We start from the raw sequence: 19740 nt of genomic DNA, 5'->3' as shown, positions 1-19740 counted from the left end.
AATGAGCTTGTGAAGCAAATCACAGCAACGACAAAAAAACACAGCAATACTGACAGCCACGAGCTTGATAAACCGCTACAATCCACCTTACCTAGAGAAAGCAATGTTAGCTGCACTGTGAAGTGTGACCCTGAACCTGCAACACCTCACTATTCAACAAGAGGGCGCTCACCACTTGAAATATTCGCTTGAGTTTCTTTGCCTACTTAAAGTATCACTGCAGAGTAATTTTATTCTTTAAAACTCATCTTTGATAACTCAAATTACATATGTGAAAATAATTATTATGAATATTATTGAAAATAATTTCATCAAACCTTTAAAATAGCTTGAATGTAACTGTGGAACCATGAATATACAAATTAGTCCCCAGCCCGCATCCACTCAATCACACTAGCTTGGACGACCTGATCCACTCGGTCAACTGTAGTAAACTCTACACAATGCCTGGCAAGCTGGTTTAATTCAGGTATATCTTTTTTGAACCAGAAACTGATTCAGAAGAAGAGCAAGAGTGAATTATACAGGTCGTCCTACAAGTCGATGTATCAAAATGGTAATGGGTTTTATGTTGGGCCTATCGCTCTCTACAACGTTGGATACATAACGGTAATTGATATGATTATCCTTTGGCTTGAATACTTTATCAAACAGCTAATAATGTGTTGCTAATGTTACCTGTTCGCCATCAGACAGCTGCCTTCTAAAAATCAGCATCCTTGGAAACACTTTATAGATCACAGAAAGTCAGTGCAGAAAAGCCCCGCCTCCTTAAGTTGACGGGATTGGTTACATATTTGCGATGGTAGGAAACGGGCGTGTTTAAACCACGTTTTTGAGACCATGGGCAAATTCCAAACGGAAGTGATCCCTATGCCCTACTCCCTTCGAAGGGCAGAGACCTTGAAGTGGGGACTTTGGAGAGAGCAGGGGACTTGCGTGCCATTATGTAGCCGTTTGGAATGCACTTGGCGAAGGGAGCAATGAAAGACAACGTCATTTCTTCATTATCTTCACCTGGGATGTTCCCATGACAACACAGCACGGGATTCAGTTGTACACTTTCGTTTGGAACACCCCTACAAATGGCGTCCCCTTCTTGAAGTGCCCTTCAAGGGCGCAAAAATGCCGTTTGGAAATTGCCCCATCTTTGGTACACTGCAATTTTAAGGAGAAAATACTCAGCAATTGTGTTGACAAATGAATTTGCACATGGTTTATCTTAAAGCATAAAACACCACAAAAACAAAACAAAAATAACAACTTTATTTAACACTTCCTTCTCTTCCCTGTCAGTCTCCTACACTGTTCACGTTGTAAACGCAGTGCAGCGCTTACGAGTTCTACGTCAGAACGCAGGCTCAGTATGTGTTTTACGTAGAACTCGGAAGCGCTGCACTGTGTTTACAATGCATAAGAGGTATTCTTGTTGCTTCATAACATCAAGGTTGAACCTCTGTAGTCACATGAACTATTTTAACGATGTCTTTGCTACCTTTCTGGGCCTTGAAATTGGTTATGACGTTGCTGTCTATAGGGAGGTCAGAAAGCTCTCGGATTTCATCAAAAATATCATAATTTGTGTTCCGAAGATGAACGAATGTCTTATGGGTTTGGAACGACATGAGAGAGTAATTAATGACAGAAATTTCATTTTTGTGTGAACTAACCCTTTAAGCAATCCAGCAAAAATGAATAACTTCCCCACATTCGGCAGCATACTCAGTCTACGTACATTTTCAATCTAGAAAGACGAGGTAGTACTTTATAGGCTCAGTTAAATTTAAATTATACATTATCATATTTAATTATGTTTCACATGAAAAGAGCTTATTACATACTAATTAAAAACTGTGTATAATTGCAATCATAATTTGGTTGAGCAGTTACAAGTAATAACTAGTTGTCCAATATATTTTAAAATGATGTGAGTGGTTTGTTTTCCTGCAGCACTTTCAATGTGTTCCACATGATCTGCTGACAGGTAATAAGAAACTGACATTCATCCTTTTAGCACTTCTTGGAATTATTCAGGTTGGTTGGGAATGAGCAGGCTTTAAAATTGCATTGAATAGGTGTTTGTGAAATATTCTGTGGTGCAACAAATGCTATTTCAAGGGCCTGCTTCAATAAAACAAAAGTGCGAGTTTATTTTGTGTTCAGCTGCGTCCTTCACATGAATGTGCATGAACTAGTCTAAAAAACACCATTCAACAAGACCTTCGGATTTGAAAACTGAGCTTTTCAAATGATAAACTCATGTTAAGGGTATAACACAACATGAAAACATCATTTTATCATTATGTAGTTATTAAAATATCTAATAGCTTGATAATACTATTAAATATATAATCAGTGCAGTGTTATTTTAGAACTATTTATATACATGATAGTATGTATTAATATTTTGAATTGGCATTTATATTTTCAGTTTTCACTAATATTAGTTTGAGTAATTTGATGTGCTTTCATCATTTTTATTAGATTTTTAAATCTATATTTCTATTTAGCTTAATTTCAGTTAGGTGCCAAGGCAACATTTCATATAAAAAAAAAAAAAAAAAAAAACACTTAAGTTTTTAATTGTGTATATATATATATATATATATAGTTATTTTATTTATTTTTAGCTTTATTTCAATTAACAAAAAGGATTTGTTGTAATAATTTTAGTCAACAACACTGTATTACTGTGCATTCTTTATCTCAAGCGTAAGTTTCACACAACCTAAGCCTTGCTTGGCATGTGCTTGTGTGTGGGGGCTGTGTTCAGACAGGTAACAATACGCTGTCCTTCAAGCACAGAATGTTCAAAATGTGAGCGTCACAATCATAGGAAACCTTGACGAGCACAGACATGGATAAAGAAGAGAAAATGACAAAGCCCGTCTCTCAAAACACTAGTTTGCTATCAATCAGCCACTCAAATGGTAAAAGCAGATGCAATATGGAGAACAGTCCAATTTCCAAAAACACACAATTCAAAGCAGACAAATAAAGAAACAACACCAGTTTTTTTTTTTTTCCCCAACATTTTTTGTATTTCATTTTACTTTCATTTTTCATTTTTAATGGAGCGATACATCAACATAATTCGAGATTTATAGAGGCCTCGCAATACAAGTACTTGACACAAACTCCTCCTCGCCCTCTTTTATTAGCTATTAAGAAGAAGAAGAAAAAAAAAAAAAAAAAGGTCTTAAACATTTTTAGTAGATTCTGCAAGATATGTTTGGAATTTGTAACAGAAGCCCTCCTAAAACGGGGTCAGTGGTCCGAACGCCCCAATACCTCTCCCATATCAAACGAAACCCTCCCCCCTATCCGAAACCTCTGACTCTCTCACACCAGACGTCCCCTTTTAAATTAAACATGAAGGAAACTTAACAAAATAATAGTTTGCAGAGGCTCATTACATAAAACAAAGAATTGAAGAGACAAACACTTAAAAAGAGGACACGAAAAGGTGGTCATGGGGTCATGATGATTTACTCATCAACTTCTGGTACCTGTTTAAGGATGTAGGCCTCCCTCATGTCTGTTTTATATCGCAAAGAGTCAAGCGTTAACAGGTGTTTTTTTCTTTAAAGAGTGTCTACATGACTGCATCTCCAAATTGAGCGCACGCCTCTTCTCAAGCAAATGGAGAGGCAACGATCATATACAATCAGCAGTTGTTTTTTTTGTCAATGATCAAGCCATATATTACATTAAAACACTGATTTTTCTTTGGATGAAAGAGTCACTTTAAATACAGTTATGATAACGTGTAGGTTTACCCTTGCCAAGTCTCGTATTAAGATGTGCACCATGAAAACGGAGTATTATGCAAGACATACAGAACCTGAACTGCTTGCTGCGTTAAATTAAGCAAAAAATGTGCAAGCAACAGTCTCAATGCCTGCACACAGAACTCTTGCTATCATAATTAGCATGGCACATGACCTCAAATGTGTAACGTACAGGAAGTAAGTCTTTGCGCAGCGAAATCTCCAGTCGCTGGATTTTATGCAAAGATAACGGTACAGTGTAGAAAAACAAAAAAAACAAAAGGTCTGAAAAGACGATTTGGTAAACAGTTCTTGCAAATCCTGTCCTTCTCAAAACACTCAGTACAGTAAAAGCAATCAAAATAACATTGTTTTACTTTAGGTAAAAGCAAAGATGAGGCTTCAGTCAATCATATGCGTGGAAAATGGTCCACTCTAGAGAATACAGGCGTTTAGAAGAGCATACTGCTCAGCTATAGAAATACTAGCGCTGAAGATACTTACAACAAGTTTGTTGATGCAAACCTTTATAGGTACAAAAATTAGACAAATTGAAAAACAATCAAATGGGTTTTTAATGTTAAAAACATCCAAGTGGTGGGCTACAATTGTTTTGTATAAACAGAAAATAAAAAAGGCAAGCGAGACAATTTTCGGTTTAACTAATTTCATTTAGTCGAGATGAGACGCAAGATGTAAGGCATGTATGCTCATTTTCTGAGATGTTTAACGTTCACCTCATCTAATCATATTTAACATATATATTTTGGGCGGCAAGAAAAATGCCCGTGTAAAATCATGGCAGTTAAACCGTGCCTTTTACCACTGTGGTTTTAGCAAAATGCGAAAAGGTCTAAAAGTGTGCGAAATTACGACAGAGGCCGATAAAAACGTGACTGACTACAAAATGAAGGGAGAAAGTAAACAAAAAACAAGCAGACACGATCGCTCCCAACCATCTTGCAGGATGGCTTTTGCTTTTTCGCCTTATTGATTACAAATCAGTGTAGTAGTTTGAGTTATGAACAGGAAAAAAAAAAAAAAACAAACAAACAAACAAATAAAACAAAGTAAACATTACATTTGGTTGAGGGAACACTTGAAAATGTACATGTACATATAAATGTGTCAACACTTGTTATTAATGCACTCCCCTTAGCTATAATTGGCATTATGAAGGTAATTTTTCACATTGTTTCAATAAAATTTTTTTTTTTTGCGTCAACAATTATCATACTTGCTTTGGGTAATCACAAATAAGCATTCTATATAATTATGTCGGGCAAAAAATTCCTTTGCCAAGCGCACAAACAACGATAAAGTAATTCTGCAGAGCAAGTTTTGGTTGTTTAAAAAAAAAAAAAAAAAAAAAAAAAAAAAAAAAAAGAAAAGAAAAACGTCAGAAATAAATCTAATTTATAAACGTAAATTTACAAAATGGATTGTTTTTTTTTGTTTTGTTTTTTTTTTTAACTACTGAATCTAAGATGACCTTACACCACCCCAATGCTATGTCTATATATATATATTCTGTATTTTATGTACACATGTAATATTCATCATGTATGTAATCATTCATCTCAATTTTTCCACCGTTACAGATCTTAAATTTCTTATCATCTATATCAATAAATAAATAAGAACCATGGTTTGTTTATCACTACGCCCTCTTCATGGTATTGTGCGATTCTCCCCGAAATGGTCCAGGAGAGTTTTGCATGTAGGGGGCATCACCTCTACCAAAGAGAGAGAATGAGAGGAAAACCAAGGGAGAGAGAGGAAAAAAAAAAAATAAAATAAAGAGAGAGACAGAAAGGAAAGGATGAGGGAGAGCGCTAGGTAGCTGCTGGGTTACTACGCCTGTGCGTTGGTGCCGTTCTTGTCGGGGGAATTGGCTGCGTTGATGGAGTTGGCAGTGCCGTCTGGCTGCACGCTGTCCTTGCGCGGAGGCATTCTCTCGTTTATCCGGTCCAGTCCACGTGCTTCTTCGAAGCTTTGGATCTTGTGTTGAGGGTTGAAGCCTTGAATGGCTGGAAATATGGAAGCAGGAAGTTAGCTAATGCTTAAGAAGTGACATACAGTAATGACAACGTTTGCTTTCGTTTTGGCTGTTATTGGTATCCTTGAGCATATTACTGTGTCTTTGCATTGTCACGACAGGAGTTTACAGATTAGCCTTAATATGAAATAAGCTGCGTTCACACCACAATTACAGTAATTACAAGATGACAACACTTGATGTTCTACTTGGAGCACGTCCTCGGACACTATCAATGCCAGACTGAATCTGCAGGGTCAGAGTTTACAAGTTGTAATTACGAGTTCTACAAGGACATGAACGCTTTTTACAAATCGCCATCTTGTAATTACAACATCGGTGAATGCACTGTAAGATTTGCGACTATTTTCAAAACATCCCAAAAGGGCTGCACAATTATTAGACCAAAACCAAAAATTAAACCAAAATTGCGATATGGATTTTTAAAATGTAAAGGATGCGATTTAATTAAATAAATGTATGCGCTAAGTGTTTTCGAGGGAAGTGTGTCTTTTAACAGCTCAGTTCACAGGAAATGACACACAAATTCGTGTCTGTTCGTGCTCTGAGTTTAGGTTGCTTATAACGTGCAACATGCGCCAACCATCTTACCAAATTAATAATGAGAAGCACTTATAAACTGACTGTTGCCAACAAAAGAGAAGCTATGTGGGCTTCCTACAGATTTCTGCCAAAATAAAAGCTTGATGTTTGCTTAATATTTTTATTTAGCAATAATTATAATTATTATTATTATTACTACTACTATTATTTTGGTCATAATGATATATTAAAAAAAAAAAAAAAAAAAAAAAAAAAAAAAAGAACAAGCTCAAGGAAAAATTGCAATTAGGGTTTTTTTTGTTTGTTTGTTTCTTTTTCCCCACAAATCATGCAGTTCTACATCCCAACATTAACTTATTAGTTATAAACATTTCCAGTCAAAGTAGCTTGACTACTAAGGGAGGGCTGTTCTTCCCCAAATAGCACCCCAAAAAAAGTTGATAAAATAAAAGCTAAACAAACCAATCATGCAGCTAAAGTAAGTAAAAAGAGAAGTTGAGGGCGTACAGTAAGGTTCCGACTAGTTTAGATAGTATTAACCAGAAACGCTGGTGTACCCACGTCAAGCCTGACATTAAAGGCAAAAACAGGCCTAGATTTGAGTTTATCTGTGTGCTCTTTGGTCAGGAAGTGAAACTGATAAAAACAAAGATTCAGTCTCATGCTGTGGTCTGCTCACACCCCTGCCTCTGGCTTCCCCCTTTAAACAGCTGTGACTGACGCGGTCGCGTTCACGATCGAGAGACTTTTTGAAACGTCCTTTCTCAGCAGATCTACAAAAAGTATATCCTAAATTAAAGAGATAGTTCACTCAAAAATGGTCATCATTTACTCATTACCTCATGTCATTCCAAACTTGTATGACTTACTTAAGGCTATTTTTGTCCATAAAATTAAAATCAATGGGGGCCTAAACTTTTTTGAAGGGAAGAAAAACAAAAAAAACAAAACAAAACAGAAGAAAAAGTCATACAGGTTTGGAATGACATGAGGGTGTGTAAATGACAGAATTTTCATTTATTTTAAGTTAACGGAAATTTAAAATGACCCCATTTACTTTCTTAACACAAGTTCCTTGTCATATTATGTCACATTATGAAAGCAAAATGTTTTGTGCATGTTGTTGCAAGTGTGCAATTTTTATCTGTTAAGTGGCACAGAAATTACATCACCTTTAAATGCAAACAGACAAAATGGAACAAAACAACACAAAAGGAACAACAAACAAATATCTCAACGTGCAAATCAAACTAAATGGCTAGTTTTAAAAGTAACAAGCATGTGAACTACAAACACTCAAATAAATAATGACATCGGCGACTACAAAAGAACAAAATGCACACGAACATACAGTAAATCACAGGGGGAGGGTAAAAGACAGACAACACTAAGAAGGTTTCACAGATGTCTTGCATACCTCGTGCTTCCTCTGCTTCTATGGTGGCTGTGTAAGCATGAGTAGTAGTGCCATGCCCAAAACGAACGGGGAAAGAAAGTGAGTCAAGTTATCAATGCAATCAAAAGTACATTCAAACCCCCTCCCTGTTTCCCATTCATTCATCTTCCCCTCCCACCATCAGCCCAAATGCTTGACATGCCACACAGGAAGAAACCTAAAAGAGGTTAGTTTAGTTGCTTCATCCAGAACATAAACAGATTTCAAAACTCGTTTTTACTTGGTGAGGTTTGTTTTTGAGAAACCATGCTTTTGAACCTGAGACGCAAGGCCTCCTGAATGACTCTTGACATGAAGCAAGTCTATTTTTACAGCTGAAGGTATACAATAGCCAAACAAGGAGAGGCTTTCACCGTAAAAACGCCACGCAATGTACTGTATATGCATGATGACAGTTTATTTGTGGCCTTCACAGGAAGATGAGAGTCAAGACAGCTTTGAGCGATGTGTCGTTATTTTTCTATTTTCAGCTTCTAAAGAATCCTTTTATTTACATCCCCTCCCCCAGTGCTCCATCAACACATTACAATCACAAGACTGTATTGTATTTTTTGGTGCCTTGACGTTTGACCAAAAGAGCAGGGCCTTTCAAAATGTTTAATGCCACATACTGCTAAACATGAAGATTCCCTTAGAGACGCATTTCAGTGTATTTTCCACTAATAAATACTGTTTAAACTAGGGCTGCACGATACTGGAAAAAACTGACATTGCGATATTTTATTTTTCTTTGATATATATATATGGCGATATAAAAATTCCACCAGATGACTTGAATAGCTCTATTTGGAAAGAATGAATCATTCTAGAATGATTGGGTTGATTTTGTAGGCGAGTGAATCTGCATAGAAAAATTAAAGCATAGATAAATGCAACAGAACAAAGATACAAATGCTTTATGTTTTTCAGGTAAGTCTAACAGTATTCAAGTACAGAATTGTATAATCAAATGTGATTTACACTGCATAGTCTTTACTGTACCAATTAAATATTTGATAAAGCTACAAATGTGACTTTCACTTTGTCTTCTGTTCTTTGCTTTATATTAAGACAGGCGGCAGCAGGTTTATTCGAATTATTCCAATATAATTATACGCATCCATTTTCCAAATTGAGTTCTCTTTTGTGTGTTCTTGTGCTTGAATGCTTTAAATTCCTTTTAACGTATAAACTGAGAAGCCTTAAAAATGTGCAAGTGATACACTTTCACTCTATGGTGGTTAAACTTTGCAATTAATCCTTAAAAATCGCATGCATTCCGAACCATGGGGCCTGGTCCGTATGGATCATGGATCAACTATGATCCCTACTTACTTGACATTGCATATCCTGCGATGTGACAGCATTTATTTGAAATAGAATTTTCACTTAGAACTTAGAAAGTCTGCTTTAGAAAACCAAAACCATATAAATGTAGAGGTTCTGGCGAAACGGTGGCCCATATATTCACCCTAACAAACAAAAGTGTTTCCATCATGCGAAAACTAGTCACTGTGCTATGAAGTTTCTAGAATGTTCTGGTTGTCTGTTTCCTGGCTCAAGCCAAAAAAGCCCACCCCCTCAGGTCTGTATGATACCCTAGATAAGGCTTGAAAACCTTAAGTCTGGCCACTCTGAAAAATAATAGCACAACTTTGATGTACCTTTCACAAAAATGTAGGATGCTACAGACAGAGCTTGAGGTGTGGTCACATTTGTACCATTGCTTAAAATTTTGCAGGCGAATTCCAGTTATTTCAACAGGAATCCGCACGCCCGGGAGTTTGATGTAACGGCAAAAAAGTTCCCCATGCAGATTTTAAAGTTGATCACACAAATTATATATCATGTGTGCTTCATGCATCACTATAATTTTTACCTTTTTTGTCCGTAAATTTTCACTTAAATTTCGCCAATATGTCTGCACTTTTGGGGGTAGAGATTTGTTCAAACCCCTAGTATGCGCAATAGCTAAATGACACTTTTTTTTTTCTTTTAAAATAAATTTAGCATTTTCTATGTATTTTACAAAACAATCATACCAATTTAAGGGCAACTAGTTTCATCAAAAACAAACCTGACCATGTTAATGTGGCTGCTAGTAGGAGGGCGGCAGTATGCAGCAGGCTGGTGAGTTTTTACATTGAAGGCCGGGAGAGGAAGCATGGCACACCAACAGGCGCTGGCTAAATTGGGTCATATTGCGTCATAGTTATAAGCTCACAGGAGCCCCTCTCACTGTGAAAGCATCACCCGCAGCAGCTCCTTGGCACTCGCTATGATCTCAGCAGTGCTTGGAAGTTTATCAGGTCCCTGTCAGGGCAGGAAATCTGAAGCGTGTTGATTGAAATCCCCTTCATGACCAAACCCTTCTAAAATCTTCCCCCTCTCTAAAAGATATCACTTTCGATGATGGGTGTGTTGCACCGTGAGAGGCAAAGCTGCCGGGCGAGGCGGTGACAGAAACAGGGCGAGAGAGAGGTACAGACAGAAAGACTGAGAAAGAAAGAGCGTAACAGGAGCAGGGGTTTGGTGGAGAGCCAGTATCACCCTCACACCACCACAGCTCAATAAGGCCAGGAGCAAGACTTACCGCTCTGTAGGGTCTGTCTGCCTCCTGACAGGACACCCAGAGGCAACGTCCCGGTGGGGGTCAAGCCCTTTAGCTGCAACACACTCTCGTTCTCCTCTCTGAAAACACACCCACACATACAGTTAAGAGATAGCTACGGTTTGGTTTCAAATGAAGTGTGATGATTTTTAAAACGTGCCAAGTTCTTATAAATGCACTCATTGTATTCACAATGGTTTCATGTGGACTTCATGAGGACAATTTGTTTATACCTTTCAAAAAAAAAAAAAAAAAAAAAATACACTGACTCTAAATTGTCATGTGGTGCAACCAGTAAAAATAATAACATTTTCCTTAAACTTTTTAACATATGATAATTTTATTTTCAAAAAAGTCTTTAAAATATATTTTAAGGTAATTTTTTTTTAAATTATGTATTTTTTCTATTTTACAAATATAAATTTAATTTATAAATATTAATATATTTTATGAATATCATTAATATATTTTATATTATATTTATATTATAATATATTTATAAATATCATTAATATATTTTACATATATTTTTAAGGGAGTCATACCACATGACATTACAACCTGAACTATGCTTGCCTTTTCATAAAAATGACAAATTGTGTCAAATATCAAATGTTTTTAAAGAATACATTTGCAAAAAATGTTTGTAGTTTTTACAGAAAATACTGTAAAAATGCTACAGTAAAAACATGTTAATTGGTTAACTAAAGTACCTTATCATATAAAACTAACATCAAATTATATGTAATTTTACTATAAAATACTGTCAATTTTGGTTTTTGCAAGTACAATAAATTATATATATATATATATATAAAAAAAAACAAAAAAAAAAAACAGTAAAAGGACATTCCAAAAAGTCTCTGCTTTACACATCACGCTATTTAGTTAATGTATATTGCATTATTTTACTGTTTTACTGTGTTTTACCCTGATAGTGTTTCGTCTTTGTGTGTATGACCCTGTACAACATCTATATATTGTATTGACCATGCTTTATGGACAGGCCGCTTACAATGAACTCTGATTCATCATGTGGCTTTCTATTGTGCCACCTGCATTATATGGTGGTTATCAGTTTTAAGGTAAAAAGACAGATTTTGGTAGTTAAAGCAAGTATATGAACATTATATCACTTAAATTAAATATACGGTTATAAGTTGTAAAACATACAGGCATCCTGTAAAACTGGAAACACTGTCACAGTATTTTTTAATCATAAATTTATGGCAACCACAGCTGCCAGGTTTTTTTTTTACCGTAAGTGTAACAGGATATTTTTACAGTGGTCAACATCTCTGTTGTGCAAAAAGGAGTGTACGTGTCAAATCCTTGAGGGATTTGTATGTGAAGTGTGTAAATTCACCTAAGAACAGAGAAAACTCTGGCCATCTTGCCAATGGCACGAATCTTATTTCGGATCACCTCCTTGCGGACTGCCGGGGTGCCACCTGCCACAAACATGCACAAATGGGGAGGGACAGAGGAAAATAAAAATAGAGAGAAAGAAGGTTAGGGTCTAGTTTCATCGATGGTACACTGGAATAATTTTGCTATACATCCATCTACTTGAACCTTCGTATATTTTATGAACTACTTTTATCCAGAAAAAATGATAAAGTAAAAAGAGATCATCAACATCATTACCTGGAAACTAGTCCTAATCTGATGGCTAGAGTCATACATACTCCAGATCAAATGAGGCATTACATCCTGAACTCCCATAAGGAATAAATAAACCCTATTTCAAAACTCAAAGGCTCACAGACACACAGTGGAAGTGTGTCAGGCCAAGTTAAAATTATGCACCATTGAAAAAAAAGAAGGACAAATCAAATGGGCATCAAGAACAGTAAATGGGACACTGTATTCCTTCATGACAGCTCCTCTGATGTGGGGTGGGGGTGCTCAGAACGGGTTCATCTGGTTTCATTACAGCAAGAGAGGCATCACTGTACTTCATGGCTCTTGCGTTAAGAGCAGTAATTCATTTTGAATTACTGAAGTGACTTAATGGAGACCGAGTTTGTCTTAGCTTAGGTAAACTGTTAAGGGCAATGCATGTTTGGCTAGAAGGTTTGTAATAAATTTGATCATTTAAAAAGAAACAAAAAGAACAGGCTTTAAAGGCATCCATGAAGTACAAACTAAGCACCGTCTATGTACTTCCTGTCTCTTGCAGTGTTATATGCATCAAACAGATAAAACAATAAAGCAGGACGCCCATGTAATCACACAACGCTGAACGTTTAATGCTGAGTTCATATTTAAAGCAACTTACACACAAGAATATAGTGTCCTAAATAGAAATATATGGGTTATTCGCTGAGGACTAATACTCACTAATCAGAGAACTATTATTTGACGAGAAGAGGGGCATGCTGGTATATATTTAACAGAGCTGAAATTCATTTTGAGTAAAGAGAAAAGGAGGAAAGGAGACATTTAAGCGAGCATGGCTAACGGAGCACACTTTTTTGTTACATTTAAATTCAAGTAAATGTTGATTAAATTATTATTCCTGAGTGTGAAGTAAAAAACATTACCAAATATTTTTATGATATACAGAAATGTTTCTAGAGTTTGGGGTGAGTCATTTTATTTGAAAGAAACTAGTACTTTTATTTAGTAAGGATACATTAAATCGATCAAAAGTGACAGAGACATTATTAATATTGCAAAAATGTACATTTTAAATAAATACTGTTCTTTTGAACGTTCTATTCATTAAACAATCCTAAAAAAAAAAAAAAAAAAAAAAAAAAAAAAAAAATTATGTAAAAGTATTATGGTTTCCACAAAAATATTAAGCAGCACAACTGTTTTCAACATTGATAATGAATTAACATATTAGAATGATTTCTGAAGGATGTGTGACACTGGGGTAATGATGCTGAAAGTTCAGCTTTGACATCACAGGAATAATCCCTGGAATTAATATTATTGATCAAAGAAACGTAGCCTTGGTGAGGATAAGAATTCGATTTCATTTATTTAATCAAGCTCCACAAACATCTCGTTTTGATATTGTGGGATCTGTGATGTCACACGGGCAAATATATTTGCATATGACTCTCCAGAGCAAGACATCGACGAATAGTCGCGGGATGTGAGCGTCGCGTCAAAAGCAATTAGAACCCATTAAAATCACTGACGTGGTCTATACTGAATATAATACACAGATGCTTGTTCAGTTACTGATGTACTCCACACACCTGAGTCTGTTGACAACAAGACAAATGGAAGAGTGAAAAACGCACGCTTTGACACCTCTAGTTTAAACAGCCCTTTTGCGTCTCTGTATAGACTGCAGAAGGATCCCAGCGTCGGAAACATGGTTTATTTTAATGGCATTCCAGATTGTGTCAGTTTGTTGGGAGCGTTTGATTGCAGATTGTTTTGTAAAGGAGGCACAGTGTAATGGAGAGTCGCAAAGAAACTTTTGTTGAAAGATGAAGCAGCCAACTGTATTGAATCTGACAGCAGCAACACAAACCATAAGTAAATGATTTCATAATGCTTGGTCTGTAAATGACAGCTTTATATGGATGTTTTCAAAACATTTATTCATGTTCAATAGTGAGTGGACCTTGGTACGGTTTTGTTATGCAATGACGTTAGCAAATCATAACAGTGGCCGTTTACTGAGCCTTAAAGGAACCGCCATTTAAAAATGGATCATTTCAGACAGAGGGTCAGAATGAGCATTGAAAATAACTTTCCACATATATATCTGTTTTTGTGTGCAAAAAAACTTTATTAACATAAGCGAACCTCAAGGAAAATATTAAAATAATAAAAAAAAATCTGTGTCATGACCCCTTTAATATATATTTCATTTATACAATGTTTATAATATGCAGTGTCATTTAACATTAGATTACTTTATTTCTGAATCGGAATACTAATGTTAGACCTACCTGAAAACCTTAAAGTACTGTTTATTTCAAGTATATCTTTGTTCTATTGTATTTATTTGTGCTATTGCTTGTAACTTGTTTATAAGCTTATTTTTCATAATGTTTGAACATTAGTTAGGCTAGTAGTTTTTGCTGTGGTATGGAAATTGGAATCAAGAATTGCGAAATTTCACTGGCAGACCAGTCAACCTTGGTTTTTTTTTTTTTTTTTTTGAGTACCAGTTTGACGGGAAGGGACGCACGGTTTGAAATCTTCAAATTTTTGAGAATGCAAGACACACACACGCACACATACAGGGCTATATTAAGATATACAGTGAAACAAAAGTTTCAATACACCTGCTCAAAACCAATTTTTTATTCATGATTAATAGTGCATTGCATAATGTGTGCTTATGCAAACTGATAACCACAAGTGAATCGCATTCAATTATTTAATATAAATGAATTTTTTTTTTTTTTTTTGCAATTTCAAGTATTTACATTAGGGATGTGTGCTACGACTAACTTGACGGTTGTTTAAACGAAGGTTTTGTAATGACTAGTCAACTGGTCTAAAATTAAGAAACCCTTAGAAAACAATATAAACATTGTGTGTACATGCGATTCATTTAAAATACTTAATTTATTATTCCAATATCCAAATAAGATACTAAATCCCACAGAAAAAAGGGTTTATATTTATGATGTGCGGTCTTTGAATTTGATCATTGCACATTATAAACAAGACAAGCATTAGCTGAATAAACGTTAGCCAATGCAAATAAATTTATAGAAAAAAGCTGACAATGAATAGACAGGACCAATAAGAGCAAAACAAATCGCTTAATCAAGAATTTCAAGTACAAGTTAGCGGAGTCTGACATATAACGAGGGGTTGTGTTAACTGTAAAGCAAATTGTAAAAAACAGGATGGATAATACGAAATGCTTTGACATTTTGACAGAAAAAAACACAAGCGAGAACAATTTTAAACCTAGCATGTCAATTTTCATTTTACAATTAACTTCTTTCTCTCTCTCTCTCTGTGCGCGTTTACAAGTGTTTGTGAGAGAAAGCTCATGCAGCACTGAGACAACAGTACTTTTTAATCCTTAAGTATGTAACATAATTAGGTATTTTAGTTATTAACAATAACGTAACACATGTAGGTTACATTTCTCAATACTGAGAATGAATAAATAAATAAACGCCTGTTTCTCCAGACTCGCGTTTGTCAGTCATCCACAAATCACAGCACTTTCATAATCACTAAGCCATATAGCAATTTCAATTTTATTTAGATTTATTGTTCAGCATTACTTGAGCATTTTATACCCATTTACCTTGACTAGTACCGTGACTACTGTCCTCGCTTAAGAAATCAGTCAGACGGCAAGAGTGGAAGGGAGATAGAGCGGGATTTTGTGTTGCTGTCGATTTGCAGTCTCTTTTTAATGATAGGCCTTACGCATTTGTCAAACATCCCCGCTTGCTATTTGGGCTATGAACTCAGCACTATGATTGGTCGAACTCTTCTTTTGCTGTTGCTTGATTTGAGTACTGCGCGTGCACCAGTCACCAGGTTTTTGTGTAGTTTAGAATGACAAATTGTAGCAGCGTACTTTGAGGTCAAAATGTGTACCCACTAGGCATAATGCATACAGGTTGGCAGGTCTACACTGGTATCTAAAATTTTAAATTATCTTTTATTTATTTTGTGATGGGGCAAGTAAAAATCAAATCCAAAGTAAAAAACCATTGGCCCGACAAGGCCAGTATTAAAAAATCCTTAGCACTGAGCCCTGATCCCTCACCTCATTAAAAAACGTCTCAACTTTAAGCCAAACTGAATTTATTTTGGAGGAAAATAAATAAATGCTACAGTGCAGTAAAACAGCTTTACATGTTCTTACCTTCACATGTGTCATCTCCCTCTGACATAAGCTCATCATCTGAGCAGATGTTTAACACGTTGACCAGCATCTCTGTAACTGAGAGCACACAAGAGAAGACCGGCTTACATAGACCACCAACGTATGCTCTCTGAACCAAAAATTGGTCTACTTCTACTATTACATGCTGAGGCTTTAATACTACATAAATTACATGCTTCATAGTGTTCAACATAAGGTCTATGTTCATTTTGTATGGATATGTATTTGCTTATCCCATCTTTTAGTTTGCAGATATTTTGTCTGAATGTTTTGTCTGAAGTAAACAATCAGAAGTGAAATTGCAAAACTCATTTTTAAAACTTCATCCGGTAATGCAAATGCACCTCTGATAGGTGTCAAAATCAATGTAAAAAACAAAAAAAACCAAAAGAAAAGACTACGCCATTCCCATTTGCTCTTTACCTTTCTCCCCGACGAAGGGCAGTGACCACGTGAACACATCCATGAAGTTGGGCAGCCAGTACGGGTGAGGAGAGCAATTGAACTGCCGGATGTTCATGACGTTGTTCTCGTATTTCAACACAGCAGCTTGAGGAGTAAAAGGACAAAAAAAAAAAATTAGAAAGTCTGTTCTGATTTTGTGAGACTTAATTGTAATTAATTTTGAGAAAGAGAGAAAAAAAAAAAAAAAAAAAATCATTTCAGCAAAACTGGCTAACCTTGATGAGAAATTGCATAAGGCTAGAAATTAAACTACGCAACATGATAACAAGCTCAAAAGGTTTTTGAGAGCTCTTACCTTTATTGTTATACACATCTAAGTAGTTTGGTGCAGAGAAGATTGTGATTAATGAGGGGAAGCCTGTCGTCTGACTTTTTCTGTACATTCGATATCTAAGGGGGTCAGTGAAATGGGACAGAAATTGTCAGCAGTTAATTTAAAAAGCTGTTAAAATTGAATTGGCTCTTGCTGCAAGTAGCCTGGTTTAAGAGTGTGCTGTGCACTGGACTTACCCTGCATCTTGGGCTTCGTGTGCTCTTATAACTGACAACAAGTTATTATTCATCAAAAAGTCACATACTGCAGGGTAGCTGTTAGAGACGGAGAGAGGTGTAATTAGCGATTCCAGCAGTCCATCAGTCAAAACGCCATGACTAACATTGAGAGGTGCGACTGTGAACAGGGACTGAGTAGGCAGCTATCAAACAAATGTGCATGTGGGTAGACTGTCAGCTGGAGTACCTGTAGAAATAGGAACATCCTCTCACACTGTTGTGACAAAAGTGCTCTGAGCTCTTTTCACTGCCGTAGTCCTCACCAGGGTCAGACCACAGCAGGTCGCACATCGGCCCGAAAGCTGGCGGCTCTTTAAACCTGTCTAACTGCAGAGCAAAGCAAAGCAAACAATCAGACTATATTATCCATCACTGCAACAATACAAACTCAATCTGTTTGAATTTTCTTAATTTACATGACAGATATTTAGTGATCGACAAGGGATTACTGAAAGCACTGAACAAAATCGCACATCATCATCTTGTTCAGGCATGTATTAAGGAATTAACTAAAATAAAAGGAAATAAAATCTTTTTATGGTGTGGTGCTGGAGAAAAAAAACTTCACCAAAAAGTGTTTTAGTTAAATATAATTACTTATACATATCTCTAATTATTAATTATTATTTTAAATGTAGTAGTAATAGTAGTAGTCCTATCACAAAATAAATTACATTTTATATTACTATTATGGCTGTCAAAATTAACGCGTTTGCGCATGCGATTTTTTTCTCTCTCAGTTTAACACATTAAAAACATTTAAAGAAATTAACTCAGCATTCGTTTTTTCTGTCATTCTTTGGTGTGCTACAATATATGATCATGCTACAATCTGTACTGGCGCACTGTCTGCAAAGCGGCTACCTGTGAACAAACACCCAAAACGTGCACATGCAAGTGCCGCACTGAGTTCTCTTTCAAACTTGAACGGACAAAAACACAACATTGTCAAAATTCCCGTTTTGTCAAGTATTCTTGTAAGCACAGTCTTAAATGAGTTTAAAAGTGTTCAATGAACAGAGTTGTGAGAAAATGGGATGCATATGAGATCTGCTTCATGTGCGTCAGGTCTTAAAGTGACAGCAGCCTAATAAACAATTTGTGCATTTTAGCAGGGCAGGTAAAAATCTGAGGCCAGAAAGTGTTCAAATAAATATTTAGTAAATATTATAATTATTAATAATAATAATAATAATAATAATAATAATAATAATAATAAATAGGGATGGGTCAGGGAGGTCACTAGTTGTCCAACAACATTTCGAGTGAGGTATATATATTTTTTGTTGTTGTTTTTTTTAGCTTGAATATTCTTAGTGGCAGGGCTTTAAAGAGGATCCATTTAAAGATGCAACTTCTCAGGGAGGGTTTCAGCATGCTGACAGCTTGCTGAGATTAAGCGGCACAACTCCCTCTGAGAAACTGCATGTCTATATTCATCCCCTTTAAAAGCATCATCACTAAACTGATCAAAGCATTGCCTTTGTAACATATTCACCATCTTCTGGTACTGTCATACCAATGACTGTTGCATACACAAAGGAACAGCACAGGACACATTCCCCCGGTTTCACAGACAAGGCTTAAGCTAGTCCTAGACTAAAACGCATGTTTGAGTTGTTTTAACTGAAAGCGACTTACACTGACATCTCTTAAAATAACTAAGGTATAGAGCCCGACCGATATCGTTTTGCTGATTTTATCGGCCGATATGAGCCTGTTGCCGATATATCTGCATCAGCGCATATGGCGCCGATATGTCACTGATATGAACATTTATTTTTACAGAACGTACAACGCAGATAAAATGGTTGTAAATGGTGTGATTACGTAGTTTGTCAAGCAGAGCCCACTCCATTGTTCGCTACTAGCACCAGCCAACCCTTTCACTTCAGTAAAGAGGTCTCTTGTTCGGGCAGCGGCAAGCAGTCAAGCGGTGTCTTCACGAGAGTCAAAGCGTTGTTTAACGTCAAGTTGCTAACTAGTTTGTGAAATACATGACTTACTGTAAAGTTAATAAACTATGACCACCCCATAAATTTCCTTTTTCAATATAAGTCCATCCAATATAACATTAGTCCCGTCCATGAAAACTGCCATGTCGCTCATGCATATCCTAAATTATCATAGTTTGTAAGTACAGTCAGTTAATGTAGAAGATTGAAGTTAGTATCTTTCTGCAGTCCAATAGACCGCGGTGCGGTGGTGGCTTGAGTCTGTTGAATGGTGATTTAATGCTACGTTGTCACCTAGTTGGTGAAACGCGTTGCTATAAAAGTAAATAAACCTGTCCCCATCTTTTACTCTTACAACGAGCTTATCATACTCGTTTGCTACATTAGTAGGATTACCGCGATGCAGAAAACGCGGACGAAATCACGGAATCCAGTCATAAAACGGATTTTACTGTATAACACGGAATTTGTCATTTTTGATGAATAAATAAAAAACAGATCAGAACACTTAAAA

The 19740-nt window shown here is 36.1% G+C and overlaps 1 protein-coding gene across 2 annotated transcripts in view; it reads right to left on the bottom strand.

The window, feature by feature from the left end:
* Positions 1–4327: 4327 nt before the first annotated feature.
* The window catches only part of ppp3ccb (protein phosphatase 3, catalytic subunit, gamma isozyme, b), a 36523-nt gene continuing 21110 nt past the window's right edge, over positions 4328–19740 (bottom strand). The window contains exons 6-14 of one of the 2 annotated variants that reach the window (XM_051908922.1): positions 17459–17598; positions 17230–17307; positions 17015–17109; positions 16678–16803; positions 16234–16311; positions 11785–11869; positions 10401–10498; positions 7790–7816; positions 4328–5800 (exon numbers count right to left, since the gene is read on the bottom strand). In XM_051908922.1, the coding sequence (XP_051764882.1) occupies positions 5625–5800; positions 7790–7816; positions 10401–10498; positions 11785–11869; positions 16234–16311; positions 16678–16803; positions 17015–17109; positions 17230–17307; positions 17459–17598 (903 nt within the window). In that variant the 3' untranslated portion in view covers positions 4328–5624. The remainder of the gene's footprint in view (positions 5801–7789; positions 7817–10400; positions 10499–11784; positions 11870–16233; positions 16312–16677; positions 16804–17014; positions 17110–17229; positions 17308–17458; positions 17599–19740) is intronic. The other variant, XM_051908923.1, reaches the window with a different exon arrangement.

The sequence above is a fragment of the Ctenopharyngodon idella genome, chromosome 10 (genome assembly GCF_019924925.1).
Source record: "Ctenopharyngodon idella isolate HZGC_01 chromosome 10, HZGC01, whole genome shotgun sequence".
NCBI classification, from domain to species: Eukaryota; Metazoa; Chordata; class Actinopteri; order Cypriniformes; family Xenocyprididae; genus Ctenopharyngodon; species Ctenopharyngodon idella.
The sequence above is the reverse complement of the archived record's forward strand: the minus strand, read 5'-3'. Positions and strand labels throughout refer to the sequence as shown.